The sequence below is a fragment of the Salmo trutta genome, chromosome 12 (assembly GCF_901001165.1).
Source record: "Salmo trutta chromosome 12, fSalTru1.1, whole genome shotgun sequence".
Lineage (NCBI taxonomy): Eukaryota > Metazoa > Chordata > Actinopteri > Salmoniformes > Salmonidae > Salmo > Salmo trutta.
This window is the reverse complement of record NC_042968.1, coordinates 53,472,463-53,495,721: the sequence shown is the minus strand read 5'-3', so window position 1 is coordinate 53,495,721 and position 23,259 is coordinate 53,472,463. Positions and strand designations below refer to the sequence as shown.

Genomic DNA, 23,259 nt, shown 5'->3' with positions numbered 1-23,259 from the left:
TATTCTTTTCAAAACGCTTCAAGCTCAAATTGTTTGTCGATCATTGCTAGACAACCATTTTCAGGTCTTGCCAAGTAGATTTAAGTAAAAACTAACTTGGCCACTTAGGAACATTCACTATCTTCTTGGTAAGCAACTCCAGTGTAGATTTGGCCTTGTGTTTTAGGTTACTGTTCTGCTGAAAGGTGAATTAATCTCAGAGTGTCTGGTGGAAAGCAGACTGAAGCATGTTTTCCTCTAGGATTTACCTGTCCTTAGCACAATTCTGTTTCCTTTTTATCCTGAAAAACTCCCCAGTCCTTAATGATTACAAGCTTAACTGAAACCTGATGCAGCCACCTCTATGCTTGAAAATATGGAGAGTGGTACTCAATAATGGGTTGTATTGGATTTGCCCCAAACATAACACTTTGTATTCAGGACACAAAGTTAATGGCTTTGCCACATTTTTTACAGTATTACTTTAGTGCCTTGTTGTAAACAGGATACATGTTTGGAATATTTGTTTTCTGTACAGGCTTCCTTTTCATCCTGTCATTTAGGTTGGTATTGTGGAGTAACTACAATGTTGTTGATCCATCCTAATTTCTCTCTTATCACAGCCATTAAACTCTAACTGTTTTAAAGTCACCATTTGCCTCATGGTGAAATCCCTGAGCGGTTTCCTTCCTCTCCAACAACGGAGTTAGGAATGACGCCTGTATCATTGTACTGATTGGGTATATTGATACACCATCCAAAGTGTAATTAATAACTTCACCATGTTCAAAGGGATATTCAATGTCTGCTTTTTTTGGTTTTACCCATCTACCAATAGGTGTCCTTCTTTGCGAGGCATCGGACAACCTCCCTGATTGTTGTAGTTGAATCTGCATTTGAAATTCACTGCTCGACTGAGGGACATTACAGATAGTTGTACTGTATGTGTGGGGTACCGAGATAAATTAGTCATTTAAAAATCTGTAATGAGTGAGTCCATGCAACTTATTATTTTGCATATTAAGCACTTTTTTTAGTCCTGAAATGATTTAGGCTTGCCATAACAAAAGGAATGAATACTTTGACTCAAGACTTTTCATTTGTAATTAATGTATAAAAAAAATGTCTAAAAAAAAATTATTCCCCTGGATGTGGATGAAAAGTAAAAAATGGCAGCACAACGTTTTTAATGAAACTGCACTCCCCCAGTCTACACTGAGAAAGGACATCAGATTATGCTCTCCGAATTCATACAGTCCCATTTTTACCACATTCTTGCCGTTATAAGCTTTTGATACACGGAGTCTACAAAACATTAGTAACACCTGCTCTCTCCATGACAGACTGACCAGGTGAATCCAAGTGAACGCTATGATCCCTTATTGATGTCACCTGTTAAATACACTTCAAATCAGTGGTGATGATGGGGTGGGGGTATGAAGAAGGATTTTTAAGCCTTGAGACAATTCAGACATGGATTGTTTGTGTGTGTGCCATTCAGAGGGTGAATGGACAAGACAAAAGATTTAAGTGCCTTTGAACGGGGTATGGTAGTAGGTGCTAGGCATACCGGTTTGAGTATGTCAAGAACTGCAACGCTGTTGGGTTTTTCACACAACAGTTTCCCGTGTGCATCAAGAATTGTCCACCACCCAAAGGACATCCAGCCAACTTGACACAACTGTGGGAAGCATTTGAGTCAACATGGGCCAGCATTCCTGTGGAACACTTTCGACACACAAATTGTAGAGTCCATGCCATGAGGAATTGAGGCTGTTCTGAGGGCAAAAGGGGTGCAACTCAATATTAGGAAGGTGTTCCTAATCTTTCCCATGCACATTGATATTGCTTCAAATGTTTTTGTGGAAATGGAGTTGGTGGAATTGCCCTTTAATTGATGGCAACTTGCGCAGATTCCAATAATAATATTTTAGTATTATACATTTCATACTAAACCGTAGGCAGAACTTTACCGCAATCATGACTAGGTCGGTTGGCGGAAATAAAAGTAGAGGCTTTGTCGCCGGCAATGCCTTTCATATAAAGAAATGTCAGCAAAAAGGTTTCACAGGAGTATAAGTGTTATTCATTTAGAAAACTGGTATGCAAATGCATTGACTTATCATGAATAACTGCACTAATCATGGTAAAATGATCTACTGTATATAAGATCTGTTCATCCTCCAGGATCCCTCTTTATCAATGGAGGCTCCTCAGAGGAGGAAGGGGAGGACCATCCTCCAAGGTGAATTTCATAATGTAAAACACTTAAAAAGTTATCCCTTTTAGATGAAACTATACTAATTATAATCACGTCACCAAACACCTGATTAAAACACACTATTTTGCAAAGGTGGTCTACAGTAGCCTCAACAGCACTCTGTAGAGTAGCACCATGGTGTAGCCGGAGGAAAGCTAGCTTCCGTTCTCCTCTGGGTACATTGACCTTCAATACAAAACTTAGGAGGCTCATGGTTCTCACCCCCTTCCATAGAATTATGACAACTTCTGGAGGACGTCCTCCAGCCTATCAGAGCTCTTGTAGCATGAACTGACATGTTGCCCACCCAATCAAAGGATCAGAGAATGAATCTAGTACTGAAAGCATATGCTACAGCTAACTAGCACTGCAGTGTATAAAATGTGGTGAGTAGTTGACTCAAGACAACAGTTGTACAGTTTTGAACAAATTAATTTCTTCCAAAATAAAGGTGATTCAAGAGTGCCATTCTTTTCACTTTTAGTTTCACTTATTTAGCTAGCAAATGCAGCTAGCAAGTTCAGCCTACTGAAACACCCCAATCAAACAGAGGGATGCTATGTTAGCTAGCTGGCTATGACTATCCAACAACACTGGAACTCTTCCAAGTCAAGGTAAGCTTCTGGTATTACTCATTTATTGCCACCGGGGCCCCCCGTGTAACTGCTTAATGACTGTACATTAACGTTACTGCATGAATGAAGTGGATTTACTAACACATTAGTTCTATTAGCTATGCTGACTATGACGTTACTTTAGCTAATATGGTGACAATGATGTAGGCTGTGTGTAGCGGTTTAGCTTGGAACGTAATTTCTTCACCTGGTCACATACAGCTGATGTGTTGTGCATTTAAGTCCACAAGCGAAGGGAAGAGAAGTAATACAACGTGGCTGTTATGAGAGAACTCTGTTTACGCGGGATCAGGGGTGTATTCATTCTACTGATTCCATTTAAATAACTTTCCTAAATGGAAGCAAACAGAACAAAAACTGGGATAAACATACCTGAATTTGCCCAATAGAAACTTGATTGCAACTGTTGGACTAATGATTAGACCCTATATCAGCTAGATGCAGGCAAGAGTGTACAAGGTGACATTGAATGTCACTGTCTGTCACCTCAAATTTGTCTCTCTACAAATGTGTGCACCTACATTGTAAACTTTAATTCAGAGCCTAGGTTGTAGCAACCTCATGATGGGTATAGGGAAAATTTGAGTATCATGTAGTAGCCTAAACCTATCGCTGTTACATTGAACTGGGTGAATGGAATATAAATGAGAGTCATCCAATATGCTGTAATAGAAAAAAAATATTCGGCACTGACTGCCACTGCTCTTCATTGGGTGGCAGCAGCGGGGAAGGAGGACTGTGTCCAGGCCTTACTGCAGCTAGGGGTGGAGCCTGGACCTAGAGCTATCAATGAGAACATACCTCTCACATATGCAATGTACTGTGGCACACAGCCAGCAGCAATCTCAGCTGACAACAGGTTGGTTAACACCTCATTTTGTGTGTGTGTAGTTACTATTAATTTAAAGTGGGGAAAAGAAAATGCTTGCCATCCGCCTTAAATCACAGAGTTGTGAATAAGACTACATGGCCGCATTGATTAATTCTCCACAGATCTGACTCAGTCAGACAGCTGCTTTCCCAGGGGAGTGACCAATCCCAGAAGGAGGGCAAGTTCTGCATGCTCAACCAGATCTTCTCCTGCAAGAGGAAGAAAGAGCACCACGCTGCCGGCCACAGAGAGCTGGGCCGAGGCGGACACCTGAGGGAGGAGACTGCCTGGCGGACTCCTCCTCGGCCAAGGAGCCGAAGGCCCAAAAGTCAGAACTTTTTTTAGGTGGAAACGGGGCAGAAAATCAATCCATTCGTAATCTGGACAGCCTCACATATGGATGCAAAGTCTTCCACCCATCACTCTGGGCACATCTTTGTTGGTCAGCTCCCAGAGTGCCGATCAGCAGAGTCAAGCCAGAGGGCCACTTTGTCCACCGCTCTCAGAAAAGCAGGAGCGAGCATGACTTGTTTGACAGTAGGCAGAAGGGACAATCGTTTGTCAGTCAGTCATTTCTGTACAGCACTTTGTGACATCAGCTGATGTGAGAAGGGCTTTATAAATACATTTGATTGATTGATCATGCCTAGAAGATCACGTCCAATCAGTCTATTTTGGCCCACAAATGCTGGATTTCACCCCCTTCAGAAAGGCTATTATACAATGGATGTCCTCTGCCCACACCAAGCCTCATACATACAGAAGAATGAACAAGGTAGGATGAGTTGAGTCATTTCACATCTTAAACATATAAACTTGTGGGGCATTCACATGATGTATCAAGTGAGTCATCTAACAGTCCTTTCACCAGAGCTAAGCACCAGGTAGCGAAAAAGCCACATCCTGCTAAGATAACATACTGTAGATAGCTACACTTGCCTTCACAATTCATACCTTGAGTCCGCTTCAATTCAAAACCAGTAGGCCTAAAACATTTTGCAAGGGAGTGCTGCAAGAGAAAATGTGTGAACTTCTATGCAGTTTAGTTAAGATAACGAGGGAACATAACATCCAATTTTTCAGTTTAAAATGTATGCCTAACAAAAACAACTCTATTGACAAGGATTACCTCAAAAAATGGCCACAGAAAATGTTACAATACTAAGAAACAGTGCAGATGTAAAGTATCGTAACAGAATGGCAGTAAAATCTTCCTCACTTTATGTGACCAAGTTTTTCAAAAAGTTAAATATCTAGTCTGAATTGAGGCCTCCCGAGTGGTGCAGCGGTCTAAGGCACTGCATCGCAGTGTTGAGGTGTCACTACAGCCTGGAGTTCATCTCAGGCTGTTTCACAGCCAGCCGTGACCGCGAGTCCCATAGGGCGGTGCACAATTGGCCCAGCATCGTCCTGGTTAGGGGAGGGTTTTGCCGGGGGCTTTCCTTGGCTGATTGCGCTCTAGCGACTCCTTATGGTGGGCCGGGCGCCTGCAAGTTGACGTCAGTTGAACAGTGTTTCCTCCGCCACACTGGTGAGGCTGGCTTCCGGGTTAAGCGAGCAGGTGTTAAGAAGCAGCGCAGCTTGGCTGGTCATGCTAAAGCTTAAGAGGGTGTGAACGATGCTGAATGGGTGTAGACAAAGAAGAGCTCTTCACTAGATACCAAAACAAGGCCATTTTCTCAAAAGTGAGTTAACAAGTTTATCGACTTTCAAAGCAGAATTACTTTCCCATTGTTCCTCAAAATGCAGTGTATGATATACCTTTGTAGCTCTGAGTTTCTACTTTTATCCAATGTAAAAAACACGATTTCAAATTTTGCTACAAGCCCAAATCGAGGTGGTGAGTCACATATGTGGTATAATGGACCTGATTGGGACTCGGCTGGGTTAGCTAGCAACAGGCTATTTTTGGTGGAATCTTGTCAGGTCTTAATGACATTTTGCAAATATAAGAGTAAAGCAAATATAAAAATTGGCTCTGAGTGTAAAAAAAAGAAAAAGATTATGCCTCAGTGCATATTGGACACAAAATGTACACTACATGACCAAAAGTATGTGGACACATGCTTGTTGATCATCTCATTCCAAAATAGGCATTAATATGGAGTTGGTCCCCCCTTTGCTGCTATAACAGCCTCCACTCTTCTGGGAAGGCTTTCCACTAGATGTTGGACCATTGCTGCAGGGACTTGTTTCCATTCAGCCACAAAAGCAATGAGGTCGGGCACTGATGTTGGGCGATTAGGCCTGGCTTGCAATCGGCGTTCAATGGGGTGGAGGTCAGGGATCTGTGCAGGCCAGTAAAGTTCTTCCACACCAATCTCGACAAACCATTTATGGACCTCGGTTTGTGCACAGGGGCATTGTCATGCTGAAATACAAAAGGTCCTTCCTCAAAAGTTGGAAGCACAGAATCATCTAGAATGTCATTTTATGCTTTAGCATTAAGATTTCCCTTCACTGGAAATAAGGGGCCTAGCCCAAACCATGAAAAACTGCTGTTCCTCCTCCACCACACTGTACTGTTGGCACTATCATTGGGGCAGGTAGCGTTCTCCTGGCATCCGCAAAACCCAGAATTGTCCGGTGGGCTACCAGATGGTGAAGCATTATTCATCACTCTTGAGAACGCTTTTCCACTCCTCCAGAGTTCAATGGCGGTGAGTTTTATACCACTCCAGCTGACGCTTAGCATTGTGCATGGTGATCTTAGGCTTGTATGCGTCTGTTCGGCCATTGAAACCCATTTCATGAAGCTCCCGACTAACAGTTATTGTGCTGATGTTGCTTCCAGAGGCAGTTTGGAACTCAGTAGTGAGTGTTGCAACCGAGGACAGATGATTTTTACGCGCTTCAGCGGTCCCATTCTGTGAGCTTGTGTGGCCTACCACTTCACGGCTGAGCTGTTGTCGCTCCTAAATGTTTTCACTTCACAATAACAGCACTTACAGTTGACCATGGCAGCTCTAGCAGGGAAGAAATTTAACGAACTGACTTGTTGGAAAGGTGTCATCCTATGACGGTGCCACGTTGAAAGTCACTGAGCTCTTCAGTAAGGCCATTCTACTGCCAGTGTTTGTCTATGGAGATTGCGTGGCTGTGTGCTCAATTTTATACACCGGTCAGTAACGGGTGTGGCTGAAATAGCTGAATTCACTCAGTTGAAGGGGTGTCCACATACTTTTGTATACATTAGCTGTTAGACAAAATCCAGGCTGAAGTGACACCTCAACATGAGTAAACTCAAAAAGAAACTCTGTATGCCACAGTAAATTGCTCCAGACTTTGCAAACATTTGCTAATAAACAGAATCCCATTTGTACACATGTATACTGTACTTGGTGGTGGAAACTCTACAATTCAACGCATGCACTGTTTGATTTTCATGCACTTTTGAAATTGAGACTCATGTGACTGTTTTGCAAAAATGAATAAAATATGAAATTTGTATTATTTTTGGCTGCGTTCTGATATTTTTCAGTTGTGTCAGGGAGAGGAAACTGAAGCTTGTCTATGCTTGATCAACTTAATTATCCTGAACATTATAAACATTTATGATTCAACATTATTACTATTCTAACTGAGAGCATTTGTTTTGTACAATTAAAACCAAGCATGTTCATTGTGGTAGTGTGACATTGGTGTCCGGTGTGATATACTTACTAGAATTGGGTAACTGTCCTTACCTGAGACCTGAAGGCTTGTGTTAGCTCCCCCAAGCAAGCTCATACCCAAAGGCTTTAACTCAGTGGGCTGCTACAGTCTCGTGGTTGGAGGCCCGACTACACAATCACATTTAGTCACGTGAGTCATCACCTCAACATGCAGGGCATTTGTTCACACATGAAGGAGAGACAGGGTAGCACTGTCCTGCCATTAACCCACTTAATTTATACCATTTTCCATAGCTTACTCTGTTTTTGGTTCGGATATTTATTAAATAAAGCATCAAACAGTGCTTGTTGTTGAGCTTGTAGCGTCAGGTACAAATTGATTCAGCCGCAGACAAAGCAGTTAAACCAAGCTCCGTCATGGCCTGGCACATATTGGAGCATTTCGGGCAAGTGGGTGCAGATTTACTGGAAAACAGTAAAGCGAAACAATCTAGCTTCTTGATTGGTTAGTAGTAGTGTGACAGACGATTCTCCTGGCAAATCAAAAAAGCAGCAATTCTACGCAGATCTCTAAACAACTCGTTGACAAACTAGACAGATACTTAGATCAATCGTTATGTTTGTAGATAATTTATATCTGTATTATTTGCACTTCAAGGCGAAGTATTGAAACTCGTGGTTATGCAATATACTGGAATTGGGAAAGGGAAGACAGACCCAGACGTGTAATCTAAGTGATGTGAAATCTATATATCTTTACGCAGCTAACGTTAACTAGCTAGTATACATGATCCCAACAAGTAAAGACATGAAAGGTGAGTGTTTTTTTTGTTGTCATAGCATGTCGGGCCCTGTTACGGACGTATTTTCGTGGTTTTGTTGAATATAGTCGAATAGGGGTTCTGCAAATACGACATTCCCGTGTTGTTTGTGTTTCCCGGAATTAGAAATTGATCCATCGATTTTTATTTTTTTTCTCAAAAAATGTCCGTGCTAGCTACAGTAGCTAGCTATTTAAAAGTATCACGTAATATTCTTATTGTATAGCTCTTTATCACTCTCATGGAGGTAACGTTATATAGCAAGTGTCAGACAGCGAGATAAGATTGTCTTTCTTTTGAAGTAGCTAGTCATTTTGTTGGTTTTATTGGGATTCTCAATACTATATGGCAATAGCTGGCGCCAACAGCTAGTTTTAGGCTGGACACATGACATTTATTCTTATAAATACAAGTTCATTGCTTCAGCCATGGAGCCCAGTTAAATAATATTACCTTCGGTCCAAGCTGCTTGCCGTAGTTTTTAAATAATCGCGAAATAACAGGCCTTATTTTAGGGTTGTGCCAACTCCTACTAGTTATATTGATTACGGTGGCACGAACTCACTTTCCGATAGTTACATTTCCAGGTATGTTGCCAATGAGACCAGCCCAGGTTAAATGTATAGGCTTTCCTCGGGTAACTTGTTATTAACAAGGTTACGGCTACTTGTGTGGGTACACGCATTATTGGCGATGGCTGGGGTATGGCTATCAGACGTTAAACATTTTCTGTTCATGGTTAACCAGATTTTTCTTCAGAAAAAGGTGTAAAACCTAAACAAAACGCATGTTCCTGTCCTCTTTTTCAAGATGTGGCAGATTTAAAAATCCAGAATACATTTTTTAATCAAGAAATAACCATTTTTTACGATTTGTTGTTTGTAATTACTGCGGGGTAATTTAATATGCGTCAATCTAAATTCGTAGGGATCGAATTGAGCGAATACTGCGCAGATTCACTGAGTTGCAAACGAAATGGATGGGTCTAGCTCATTGATTTGTGGATCTGACACAGTTGTTACCACAGATTATGAGCCTAGCAAGTGTCGCGAATGAGGTATGTAGTACACACAAGGCCACAGGAGAGCTATAAACCATACTATTTTTTTTGCCATAATTAAAAACCCTAAACCTAACAGTCAATCAAATTGATTTATAAAGCCCTTTTTACATCAGCAGATGTCACAAAGTGCTATACAGAAACTTTAACCCTACTATAACCTATTATCCTTAACCCTAACTCTAATTCTAGGGTAGGGTAGCCTAGAATACTTTTAGAAACAATTTTAGTAATAATATTATCATAGTAAATACCATATAGTACTAAATGGCATTTTAATTATTTTGTTAATCAAAACCTGTCTAAGCATTTTGCTGTTTTTTTGTTGTTAGTTATTTTATTATTGCAAGGCAGAAGACTTCATAAACAAACCACATTTTATGTTTTATTTTTCAAATGTAGTTTGAACTGGGTGACGTGGTAACCTCTGTGGAAGTCCAGGAATTGGTGTGGGGCAGGTTTGAGACTGATCTAAAGAATTAACAACAAAAATACACTATTTCTCAGCTGCCTCACCAATGTCTTTGTGTGAGATAATGACTTGCTAAATATTTCCCATAGACTGCAGCATAAGACCACGAAGAATCAGTTATAGGTTACAAGCAACACTATAATTCATGAAATAGCATGTAACCAAAGACTCTGTCTCATATTTTTCTAAAATGGTCACTCATTACTTTACAGTTAGCTATATATCGTGTATTAGGCCTGTGTTGCTTTTGGGAGAGCAAGAAAATAGTGACCATCGCAGGTATTGAACCCCGGCCAAATATTCAGTAGCTAATGCGCTAACCTCAACCCTAGTACACATAAATTGTTTTTATATATAATCATCTTAATATCTCATATTGAGAGTAAACAGCCTCGGAATAGAGAAGACAAGTGCATCTTTAAGCCTGCCAATAAATTACATCATGCAACCCTCGCGAGAAGGGAGTGCTCGCTGACGCCACAAGCTTTTTGCCGGGGCTTGTTGAGTTGGCTACTTGTGCGAGAAGGCAGAGCGGGTTGATGCTGGTTGATTAATTTTTGATGAAGTATATGAGCATAAAAACAGTTAGAAATAAACATGAATCATCATTATATTTCTTCACAGTAATCTGGGACAGAAAAAAGCGCGCAGGGGAGTGGTGAATTCAGGGAGAGAACTGATCTTCTGAAATGTAATTTGTGGTCTTATGCTGCCGTCTATTGGAATTATTTAGCAACTGCAGTAGTACTGAATAAAGTGTATATCCTTACTAAAGTAGTAATTACTCAGAATTATAAAATGTTCTAGTTAATTTGATCACTTACAACCATAAAATAACAATTCATAGCATAACAAACAATGAAACTGACATAAACCAAAAACACCTACATTTAGTTAATTATAAAAATATATTTATTTATTTAGATGGGTGACATCTGCCAAAGTAACACCCCCGTAACATATAAACACAGACACTGAAAATGAGCTTAAAAAAAAATCTGGTATCTTTCAATAGAGCCTTTGCTTTGCTGAGCAGTTTGTTTTCAGGAGTGTTCTGCCTGCCATGTCATCAGAGGAGTAGATCTGTGAATTAATGAAAAGTTAATAAGTTATTGCCACGCTTTCACAGAGAGGCCTAGTTTATGTTTACATTTTAGTCATTTAACAGACTTTCTTAGCTAGCTACTGTTTGTTCATAACTAGCAAGCTATCTATGCATAGTGTTTGTGTTTTATCTACAACTAACTTAGCTGTCTAGTAGAAGCTTTATCATTGGTTCCATTTCCTATAGTCCCTAGTGAGAGTAGTCAGTGAGGCCCTCATAAAACTAAACAGTTAAGTTACTACTTATTGGAAAAGTACTGAATACAAAAGAAAATGTGAACCCATGTGCCAGTGATATGGGTGCATGCCTCACCAATGAATTACACAACACAAATAGGCTACACAGCTGTTGTTGTTGTACAGTAGTTAGTGATGCACCGATATTACATTTTTGGCCGATACCGATATTTTCCTTGCCAAAAAACCTGATTCCCGATTTAGTTTTAATTTAAAAAAAATGTAAGCGTTATATTACAGTTAAATAGTTAACACACACATATATGGACACAGCAGTGTCACTACAGCTCCTGGTTCGAATCCAGGCTATATCACATCTGGCCGTGATTGGGAGTCCCATAGGGCGGCGCACAATTAGCCCAGCGTCGTCCGGGTTTGGCCGGTGTAGGCCGTCATTGTAAATAATAATTTGTTCTTAACTGACTTGCCTAGTTAAAGGTTACACACACACACCACACTGACCAAAAAGTTATTTTGTTGGCATTTACATATGTCCCCATTACCAGTAAAACATAATCAAAACCTATTTCTTTCACTTACTTGCTGTGCTGTTTCATTTGTTCAGTTGTTTCATTCTCAACCAGGATTTCAAAAAAGACGTGTCAAATAAGCTTGTTGACCATTCAGGACCTGAATATGACTGCACGTCACATAATAATTTAACGTGTTCATACATTTTCTACGTAGTTATTACACGTTGATTACACTATCACACGTATTTCATATGTCAGAACGATTCATCGATATGTATGCTATAATGCTGGTAAAGTTGTCTCGTCCACCTACAGTGCTGGTCATTAAAAAAAAAGATAGCTCATGGATGCAAACAATGTTCTTCCCCAAAAACATATCAAAACGACTTCTGTTTCAGTAGCTTTAGTTAGCTAGCTAACTATATAGCAAGGTGTCATGTAAAATAACCCTCATTTATAAGACAGTTCTTATTTGATTAATTGTGGTCGGACCCATCTATGTGAAGCTAGCCACAATAATAATTAGCCACAATAGTATCAAATCAAATCAAATGTATTTTTATAGCCCTTCTTACATCAGCTGATATCACAAAGTGCTGTACAGAAACCCAGCCTAAAACCCCAAACAGCAAGCAATGCAGGTGTAGAAGCACGGTGGCTAGGAAAAACTCCCTAGAAAGGCCAAAACCTAGGAAGAAACCTAGAGAGGAACCAGGCTATGAGGGGTGGCCAGTCCTCTTCTGGCTGTGCCGGGTGGAGATTATAACAGCACATGGCCTAGATGTTCAAATGTTCATAAATGACCAGCATTGTCAAATAATAATAATCATAGTAGTTGTCGAGGGTGCAACAAGTCAGTAACACAAGAGTAAGTGTCAGTTGGCTTTTTCATAGCCGATCTTTGAGAGTATCTCTACCGCTCCTGCTGTCTCTAGAGAGTTGAAAACAGCAGGTCTGCGACAGGTAGCACGTCCGGTGAATAGGTCAGGGTTCCAGCAGGTCTGGGACAACAGATCTGGGACAGGTAGCACGTCCGGTGAACAGGTCAGGGTTCCAAAGCTGCAGGCAGAACAGTTGGAACTGGAGCAGCAGCACGGCCAGGTGAACTGGGGACAGCAAGGTGTCATCAAGCCAGGTAGTCCTGAGGCATGGTCCTAGGGTTCAGGTCCTCCGAGAGAGAGAAGGAAAGAAAGAGAAAGGGAGAATTAGAGAGAGCATATTTAAATTCACACAGGACACCGGAAAAGACAAGAGAAATACTCCAGATGTGACAGACTGACCCTAGCCCCCCGACACAAACTACTGCAGCATAAATACTGGAGGCTGAGACAGGAGGGGTCAGGAGACACTGTGGCCCCATCCGATGAAACCCCCGGACAGGGCCAAACAGGTAGGATATAACCCCACCCACTTTGCCAAAGCACAGCCTCCACACCACTGGAGGGATATCTCCAACCACCACATTCCATCCCGGGACAAGGCAGAGTATAGCCCACAAAGATCTCCGCCACGGCACAGCCCAAGGGGGGGCGCCAACCCAGACAGGAAGACCAATAGTAGACTTTGCGGTTAGCCTTCAAAATAAAACGAAGTCATTGATAGTGATGCAAATGAATACAAATAGTAGAATTATGCCATAATTGAATAGATCATGCTAAACGAGGTTGGATTATTATATAAAATCAACATAAGACAATCATTTGTTAATTTGACAAAAATTTGTTGAAATCACACTGGTTGTATTATACTTTAGAATTGCATTGGGGGCATACTTATTTCACTGTACAGCCTTAACTATTGATTGTGGATCAATGACATGGGGTATCAGTCTACTCAGTGACACCCAGAGAACATTAGCCTAGTAGCTCTTATTGTGAGACTCTGAAACAACTGTGAATTGAGCCACATTTATTGTCAACCTATGTGTATTGAACACTTTCCCTAGGAAAACAAAACTGTGGATGATTTGGAGTCTGATAACTTTGAGGAGGAAGTTGGGAAAATATGTATATTGGGTATTGAGTAGACTGATACCCCATTTCATTAATCCCCAATCCTTAGGTAAAACTGTACAGTGCAATATGAGTGTCAAAACACACAATAGGCTGACTGGGGAGGTGATTTCACACAGTCACAGTCTTGCGATAAGAGCTACAATGCTAATATTTGTGTAAACTCTTCACAGTTGTGTTCTGTGGGTAGACTGATACCCCATTTCGTTGCTTCACATTCCAACCTTGTTTAACATTATCTAGTCTAAATATGGCATGATTCCACTAATTTTAACCTTCTGCATCACTTTTAAATAGGTACTTTTTATTTTGAAGGCAAACCGCAAATTCCATTATTGTGCCTAATCCTTATTGTGGCTAGCTTCACAACACATTACACGGTCCGGTCGAGCACCACTAGCCAGTTGAAGCTAGCTTACTGCTTATAGCGTTAGTTTTGGGCAACAGCTGCCTAGCTTTTTATTTTCATGAACTGAAGTTAAATTTCAATAGGCGAACAACAAGTGGCTACCTAGTTAATTACTCACAAGGATTGCTAAGAATAATGAAAATGACTGCAGTTTCTACTAGTCATTGTTTTCAGGCTGGTTGTATTGGTGCTAGCTAGGTACAAAGCTAAAGCTAGCTACCCCAGAAGTTGCGGTGGAACAAATAATGCTTTTTTACTAACGCGGTATTACAAACACATCATTTGTGGCTGGTGTTTGCTTGTTTGCAGGCTTTTTTGTACAGATTTGATAGTGCTACTGATAGTAGTGGTGGCGCTTGGCTTGCATGTGCAAATTCAGAACACACAACATTCTATATTAGAACTGTTATTTGACGTGTCAATTTAAAAGCTTATTTAACGCGTCAAATGGTGTTATTGTCAATTAGTGTTATTTGACGTGTATCTTTTTTTATACGCAAAGACCCAAACGGCGTTCCATAGTATGTCGTGAAGCTAAAAGCAGTGACGCTACTACTGTGTAACTCCGGTAGGGCAACATCTGAAAAATAGCGCACTTGGTAGTGTGTAGCGGTGCTCGACCTGTTGCGAAAGCCAACATCACCCACGACAGAGAACGGTTGATTGTCAAGGGCAATGAATCCCATTATCTTGACATTAATGGATTTCACCTTTGAGTTGTGTACCTATATACCTACGTTATATAGGCATGCACGTTAGCTTTGACACTGGTTTTCCACATCGGCGTTAAAATAGACATTGGGCCGATAACCGATGCTGGCATTTTTAGCTATTATCGGCCGATTCCGATATATCGTGCATCCCAAACTGTAGCAGCTATGGTGTTATGACAGTGTTCCTCCAAAGCTTTATTTATTGTAGTTTGAAAATAAGTTGCATAATAATATTCTGTAGTGATATGACTAGCTTTGCTGACACATAGCTACAAAAAAGTCCTACATGCAAGAGGCCAGTCCTTGAGGAAATGAGTTGTTCACAAACTTTTGTAGCTACCGTCAGTCAGCAATTAAGTGTTGGGGAAGCTGCTCTGAAAGCTACCAATTACTTCACACTAGAAGAAGTTAAGCTACACCTAAAGCTACTCTTAAGAAAAATATAGTTTACTTAAAGCTGCAATATGCAACATTTTGGGCGACCTGAACAAATTCACATAGAAATGTGTGTTATAGATCTGTCATTCTCATTGAAAGCAAGCCTAAGAAGCGGTATATCTGTTCTATGTGCGCTATTTCTAAACTTCCGGTTCTTAAGTTTTGTTTTTGCGTCTTTTGGTTTTGTACACCAGCTTCAAACAGCTGAAAATGCAATGTTTTGGGTTATTGAAAGTATATTTCAGTGGTTTAGACACCTGAGGGAGGAGACTGCCTGGCGGACTCCTCCTCGGCCAAGGAGCCGAAGGCCCCAAAGTCAGAATTAACAACCAGGAAATGGGGAAGCGATTTTGGCATGGTGCATCTTTTAACCTCTATGGGCTAGGTGGGACTCAACAGCCAGTGTAATCCCGTGGCGCGATATTCAAATACCTTAGAAATGCTATTACTTCAATTTCTCAAACATATGACTATTTTACACCATTTTAAAGACAAGACTCTCGTTAATCTAACCACACTGTCCGATTTCAAAAAGGCTTTACAACGAAAGCAAAACATTAGATTATGTCAGCAGAGTACCCAGCCAGAAATAATCAGACACCCATTTTTCAAGCTAGCATATAATGTCACATATTCCCAAACCACAGCTAAATGCAGCACTAACCTTTGATGATCTTCATCAGATGACAATCCTAGGACATTATGTTATACAATACATGCATGTTTTGTTCAATCAAGTTCATATTTATATAAAAAAACAGCTTTTTACATTAGCATGTGACTAGCATTCCCACCGAACACTTCCGGTGAATTTACTAAATTACTCACGATAAACGTTCACAAAAAACAGAAGAATTATTTTAAGAATTATAGATACAGAACTCCTTTATGCACTCGCTATGTCCGATTTTAAAATAGCTTTTCGGTGAAAGCACATTTTGCAATATTCTGAGTAGATAGCCCGGCCATCACAGGCTAGCTATTTTGACACCCACCAAGTGTGGTACTCACCAAACTCCGATTTACTATTAGAAAAGTTTGATTACCTTTGCTGTCTTCATCAGAATGCACTCCCAGGACTTCTACTTCAATAACAAATGTTGGTTTGGTTCCAAATAATCCATAGTTATATCCAAATAGCGGCGTTTTGTTCGTGCGTTCAAGACACTATCCGATGGGTAAAGAAGGGTGCCCGACGCGTTTCGTGACAAAAAAATTCTAAATATTCCATTACTGTACTTCGAAGCATGTCAACCGCTGTTTAAAATAAATTTTTATGCTATTTTTCTCATAAAAAAGCCATAATATTCCTACCGGGAAACCCTGTTTTAGTTCAAAGACAGAGAAAATAAAAACATGGGGTCGCCTCGTGCACGCGCCTCAGTCTCATTGTACTCTGATTGACCACTTACTAAATGCGCTAATGTTTTTCAGCCATGGCCTGCAAAGCCACCATTCATCGTTCTGGCGCCTTCTGAGAGCCTATGGGAGCGTTAGAAAATGTCACGTCATGCCAGAGATCCCCTGTTTTGGTTAGAAATGATCAAGAAGGCCATGAAATGGTCAGAGAGAGCGCTTCCTGTTTGGAATCTTCTCAGGTTTTGGCCTGCCAAATGAGTTCTGTTATACTCACAGACACCATTCAAACAGTTTTAGAAACTTTAGGGTGTTTTCTATCAAAATCAAACAAGTATATGCATATTCTAGTTACTGGGCAGGAGTAGTACCCAGATTAAATCGGGTACGTTTTTTTATCCGGCTATACAAATACTGCCCCCTATCCCCAACAGGTTAAAGTAGATCACTACATCCAACCTACTTTGTGATACATTTTGGTGTCTAAATCTGAAATGTCATAGACCACTGTCACGTCCTGACCAGCAGAGGGAGTATTGTATTAGTATTTTGGTCAGGACGTGGCAGAAGGGTTTGTGTTGTATGGTTTTTCTAGTATGTCTGTTTCTTTGTTGGTCTGTGTGGCTCCCGATCAGGAACAGCTGGTTATCGTTGTTCCTGATTGGGAGTCATATATTAGGAGTGTGTTTTTCACTTGGGGTTTGTGGGTTGTTGATTTTGCACTGCTAGTATTTGTTATAGCCTGCAAAACTGTTCCTGTCGGTCGTTGTTTCTTGTTTTTTCTTGGTGTTCACATTTAATAAATATAATGATGAGCACGCAACCCACTGCGTATTGGTCCACTTTTTCCGACAGCGATTTCTCTCTATCTTCAGACGAGGAGTGTTACAACCACAAATTGAAAGACTGATCACTCTGGAGTCAATGTTAACAGAATGTGTAATTTAGTCTATTAAACCCCAAAACTATGTTTCAAGTCAGAATTCGGCAGGTCTGATGCCTACTTCACTCACACAGTACTTTTTTTTACAAAAACAGAAAATATATTTCCAGTACTTAGCTACACCGTTACCTGGCAAAAAGGTAATTACCTACTGAAAACACTGCAAATATTATTTAGTTTAAAGGGATACTGAGGGATTTTGGCAATGAGTCCCTTTATTTCCCCAGAGTCAGATGAACTCGTGGATAAAATGTTTGTCTATGCGTGCGGTTTCAAGGAATTTGCTAATTAGCGCTAGCGCAATTGCTAACTAGCATTAACGAAATGACTGAAAGTCTATGGGTATATGCTAGCAGATACCCGTAGACTTCAAGTCATTATGCTAACCCTGGTTAGCATTGGCCCGTGAAACTACCTCTAACTTTCTGCATACTGGACAGAGAGACATAAAAATGGTATCCACATGTTAATCTGACTGAGGAAGTAGATAAAAAGCCTCAGACAAAATCTCAAAGTATCTCTTTAACTACCACCATGCTACTGCAAAACGTAGTTAACTACATGTAGTTCCACTAGTAATTTAACTGTTCCCCAACACTAGCAATTAATTGGGGGGGGGGGGGGGAATGGTTTGCGATAAAATGTAGGCTAGGATTGGCGAGTCTGTGAATTTCTAAATCTTCCCTCAGGCATCATGGACAAGTCATCATACCGTTTGCTGCAGCTTCTGTCCTTGGCATGGCTGGCCTGTAGGCCCACCTGTAGTAAGTGTACCACTACATTTCAATAACAATTTTTGTCATTAAGTGCTACTTAGCAGGCACTCTTTTCCACAGCGACATACAGTCTGATATGTTTTGATTTAACCTCTCTGCTGCACATAAACCCTAGAATGAGCCGTCTTCTTCCTTTAAGTTGCTGTGGTTTAATGACAGTGAGCTTTGTACTGACCCTAGTGATATGTTTCCAAATAACCATGAAAACAACCACATATGGCCTTTTCTCTCTGTGTAAAATTCACCATGCATTTCCTAGTAGCATTGACTTGATGCATGGGTTTTCTCTAGGTTCTATCACCACCTATGGAACAATAATCCCACAATCTCCATTGGTGGAAATTGGGAAGGAATTCACCGCCACATGTGTGCTCGACAAAGCTGCTAAAGCCACAGCGGAGGACATCTACTGGAAGTTAAAAAACATCACAGTGCCCAAAGAGCAGTACACCAAGATAAATGACTCGGCTGTTAGCGTGACCATCACCATCACCAATGAAACGGCCAACTGGTTACTTTGTGAGAAGAAAGGGTCTCCCTTATCCTTAAACCTAAATCAAGTAATCCATGGGATTCTATTGACCAAAGGGTGTAAGTATGCATCCAATGATTTCACATCAATCAATATAAGGTTATTTCATATCAAAATAGAACAACATTTCCATGCAAGTATTTTCCTCTATCTCTATTTCAATTTCATTTCTGAGTAATTCATTTGGATACAAGTGCAAAAATTTCATACAGAAATAAAGTGAAAATGTATCCAAAGGACATGCCTTTGTACTGATATTCAAGAAAATGTAATGTGCACATTTCTAGTTTTTATTTTCACGTGCACTAGTACAGTGAAATGCCTTGCTTGCTCTTTCCCAACAATGCAGTAGTACTATTAAAAAGTAAAGTAGAACAAAAGACACGAGTAATAGAAATAAGAACAATAAAGTAAGGAAGCTATATAAAGGGTCAGTGCCAATACCATATTTACTAGGGGTGTGCCGACATGACCATACTCGTATTCGTTATCGTATCTGTAAATTGACAGTTGACAATCGGATCACATGATACTCGTGATCGGGAAAAAAACTGAAGTGTTTTAATATTCCTAAGTATATGTTCGTAAAATACCTCCCTGGGGCCAAGCTTCCTGCCATCCAAATCAAATGTATTTATATAGCTCTTCTTACATCAGCTGATATATCAAAGTGCTGTACAGATTCCCAGCCTAAAACCCCAAACAGCAAGCAATGCAGGTGTAAAAGCACAGTGGCTAGGAAAAACTCTCTAGGTTTTGGCCTTTCTAGGGAGGCACCAGGCTATGAGGGGTGGCCAGTCCTCTTCTGGCTGTGCCGGGTGGAGATTATAACAGAACATGGCCAAGATGTTCAAATGTTCATAAATGACCAGCATGGTCAAATAATAGTAATCACAGTGAACAGGTCAGGGTTCCATAGCCGCAGGCAGAACAGTTGAAACTGGAGCAGCAGCACGGCTAGGTGGACTGGGGACAACAAGGAGTCATCATGCCAGGTAGTCCTGAGGCATAGTCCTAGGGCTCAGGTCCTCCAAGAGAGAGAAAGACAGAAGGAGAGAAAGAGAGAATTATAGAGAGCATACCGTAATTTCCGGACTATAAGCCGCAACTTTTTTCCCACACTTTGAACCTTGCGGCTTAAACAATGACGCGGCTAATATATGGATTTTTCCCTCTTTCAATTTTTTTGGGGGAAATACTTTAAAAAAAAATCCTTCACTAAAACTGGCTGCATGCGAAGAGCAACTTATGGTCAAGTCTGCCAGTGGGTCCTGATAGCGTGGAGCATTGTCAAAAAATCCACTATCATCAACGGGTTTTGAAAGGCTGGACTGCTGCGTGTTGAAGAGGGCTCAGTGGGGGATTTGCCTCCGGATGAAAGTGACGAGAGCGGCAATGAAAACGATCCAATATCGGATGAAGCAATTCTGAGGCTATTCAACTCCAACACCGAAGGAGATGACTTCAGTGGTTTCAGTGCACAGGAGGAGGAAGATAGTGACCAATGACTTTCTTGGTAGGCTAGTGTTTACTGCTAATTTTAAATTTTTTGTTACAAGCCGTGTTTCGTTAAAGCGTATTTATAGGGTGACCATACGTCCTCTTTTTCCAGGACATGTCCTCTTTTTGGACCTAAAAAAATGCGTCTGGACGGGATTTCTAAATCGGCCAAAATGTCCGGGCTTCGGCTTTTGCTTTCTACAGTCCCTTTTATTGTGTGCGTTTTTGGGGTTTTGCATTGCTTTGACCTTTCTCTTTAGGTCCCGCCTTCTCACACGACACCATTGGTGGGTCATGTAGGCCTACGCAAACATTGGTCAAACTGCATCTTTATCATTACCCTCACCATGGCAACAGCCAAGAGACAGAGCAGCAGCTTGCTTGTCAACAGTGGCACATGGCTCCAGAACAGTGTAAAAATGCCCAAACGCAAATGTAAATTCACAGACGATTTACAGAGAAAATTCCCGTGTTTTCATCTTGGTTGGGATCCGTGTGAAGCAGAATGCATGACCTGCAAAGCTGGCACGTCCGTGTCAGTGTCAAATAAAGGTGCTAGCGACCTAGAAGCCCACATAAGCTCCGCACAACACAAAATTGCAGCTAAAGGAGAGAGTTCCTCAGGTAAATTAACTGACTATTTTGTGAGAGCAGGTAAAACAGAAGATGCTGTTACTGCTGCGGAGGGAGTTTTTGCATTCCACAACACGAAGCATCACAATAGCTACAGATCAATGGACTGCACGTCTGCCTTGTTAAAAAAGACTTTCCCTGATTCCGAGACTGTGCGAAAATTTTCAAGCGCTCGTACTAAGACCGAAGCAATTGTTAACGCTGTGATAGCACCACATTCTGTCGACATAGCTCAGAAAGCACTAGAAGACATACCTTACTGTGGTGTTTCTACTGATGGGAGCAATCACGGTGCTGTGAAAATATTCCCTCTGCTTATTCAGTATTTTGATTGGAAGAATGGTGGCGTGCAAAGTAAATTAGTCGAAGTTAAAAACTCCAAATGAGACAGGTGACCATATGTCCTCTTTTTCCCAGACATGTCCTCTTTTTTTGAAAACTAAAATATGGTCACCCTACTATTTATTTTTGTTACAAGCCGTGTTTCGTTAAAACCTGTGTAAAGTTCATTTGTTTCAATGTACCGGTAGGCACCTGCGGCTTATAGACATGTGCGGCTTATTTATGTTCAAAATAATATATATTTTTTTTAATTCAGTGGGTGCGGCTTATATTCAGGTGCGCTTAATAGTCCGGAAATTACGGTACTTAAATTCACACAGGACACCGGATAAGACAGGAGAAATACTCCAGATATAACAGACTGACCCTTGCCCCTCGACACAAACTACTGCAGCATAAATACTGGAGGCTGAGACAAGTGGGGTCGGGAGACACTGTGGCCCCATCCGACGATACCCCCGGACAGGGCCAAACAGGCAGGATCTAACCCCACCCACTTTGCAAAAGCACAGCCCCCACACCAGTAGAGGGATATCTTTAACCACCAACTTACCATCCTGAGACGAGGCCGAGTATAGCGCACAAAGATCTCCGCCACGGTACAACCCAAAGGGGGGGCGCCAACCAAGACAGGAAGACTACGTCAGTGACTCAACCCACTCAAGTGACGCACCCCTCCTAGGGACGGCATGGAAGAGCACCAGTAAGCCAGTGACTCAGCCCCTGTAATAGGATTAGAGGCAGAGAATCCCAGTGGAGAGAGGGGAACCGGCCAGGCAGAGACAGAAAGGGTGGTTCGTTGCTCCAGTGCCTTTCTAAATATGCAGGTTTAAAAATATATACTTCTGTGTATTGAATTTAACCTGTTATGGCTAGGGAGCAGTATTTTCACGGCCGGATAAAAAACGTACCCGATTTAATCTGGTTATTACTCCTGCCCAGAAACTAGAATATGCATATAATTATTGGCTTTGGATAGAAAACACCCTAAAGTTTCTAAAACTGTTTGAATGGTGTCTGTGAGTATAACAGGCAGGCAAAAACCTGAGATTCCAAACAGGAAGTACCCTCTCTGACCATTCCTTGAGCTTCTTGGCTCTGTTTAAAGAAAATTTAGGATCTTTGCTGTAACGTGACACTTCCTACGGCTCGCATAGGCTCTCAGAACCCGGGAAAAAGCTGAATGATGTAATTCCAGCCGCTGGCTGAAAAACTTTTGCGCGTTTGGATGGTGGTCGATCAGAGGGCCATCAGACTGAGGCTCGTGCAGGACGGGATCCCATGCTATTACTTTCTCTCTCTTTGAACGTAAACACGCTTTCCCGGTCGGAATATTATCGCTTTTTTACGAGAAAAATGGCCTAAAAATTGATTTTAAACAGCGGTTGACATGCTTCGAAGTACGGTAATGGAATATTTAGATTTTTTTTGGCACGAAACGCGTCGGGTGCGTAACCCTTATTTACCCTTTCGGATAGTGTCTTGAACGCACGAACAAAACGCCGCTGTTTGGATATAACTATGGATTATTTGGGACCAAACCAACATTTGTTATTGAAGTAGAAGTCCTGGGAGTGCATTCTGACGAAGAACAGCAAAGGTAATAACATTTTTCTTATAGTAAATCTGACTTTGGTGAGTGCTAAACTTGGTGGGTGTCTAAATAGCTAGCCGTGATGGCTGGGCTATCTACTGAGAATATTGCAAAATGTGCTTTCACCGAAAAGCTATTTTAAAATCGGACATAGCGAGTGCATAGAGGAGTTCTGTATCTATAATTCTTAAAATAATTATGTTTTTTGTGAACGTTTATCGTGAGTAATTTAGTAAATTCACCGGAAGTTTGCGGGGGTATGCTAGTTCTGAACGTCACATGCAAATGTGAAAAGCTGGTTTTTGATATAAATATGAACTTGATTGAACAAAACATGCATGTATTGTATAACATAATGTCCTAGGGGTGTCATCTGATGAAGATCATCAAAGGTTAGTGCTGCATTTAGCTGTGGTTTGGATTTATGTCATTATATGCTAGCTTGAAAAATGGGTGTCTGATTATTTCTGGCTGGGTACTCTGCT

At 41.0% G+C, this 23,259-nt stretch overlaps 1 protein-coding gene across 1 annotated transcript in view; it reads left to right on the top strand.

Annotated features, from left to right (window-relative positions):
• The first annotated feature begins 7,959 nt into the window (after positions 1 to 7,959).
• The window catches only part of LOC115203782 (interleukin-6 receptor subunit beta), an 81,422-nt gene continuing 66,122 nt past the window's right edge, over positions 7,960 to 23,259 (top strand). Inside the window, exons 1-3 of the mRNA XM_029768766.1 lie at positions 7,960 to 8,174; positions 18,087 to 18,161; positions 18,465 to 18,764. Coding sequence (XP_029624626.1) covers positions 8,147 to 8,174; positions 18,087 to 18,161; positions 18,465 to 18,764 — 403 coding nt within the window. The 5' untranslated portion in view covers positions 7,960 to 8,146. The remainder of the gene's footprint in view (positions 8,175 to 18,086; positions 18,162 to 18,464; positions 18,765 to 23,259) is intronic.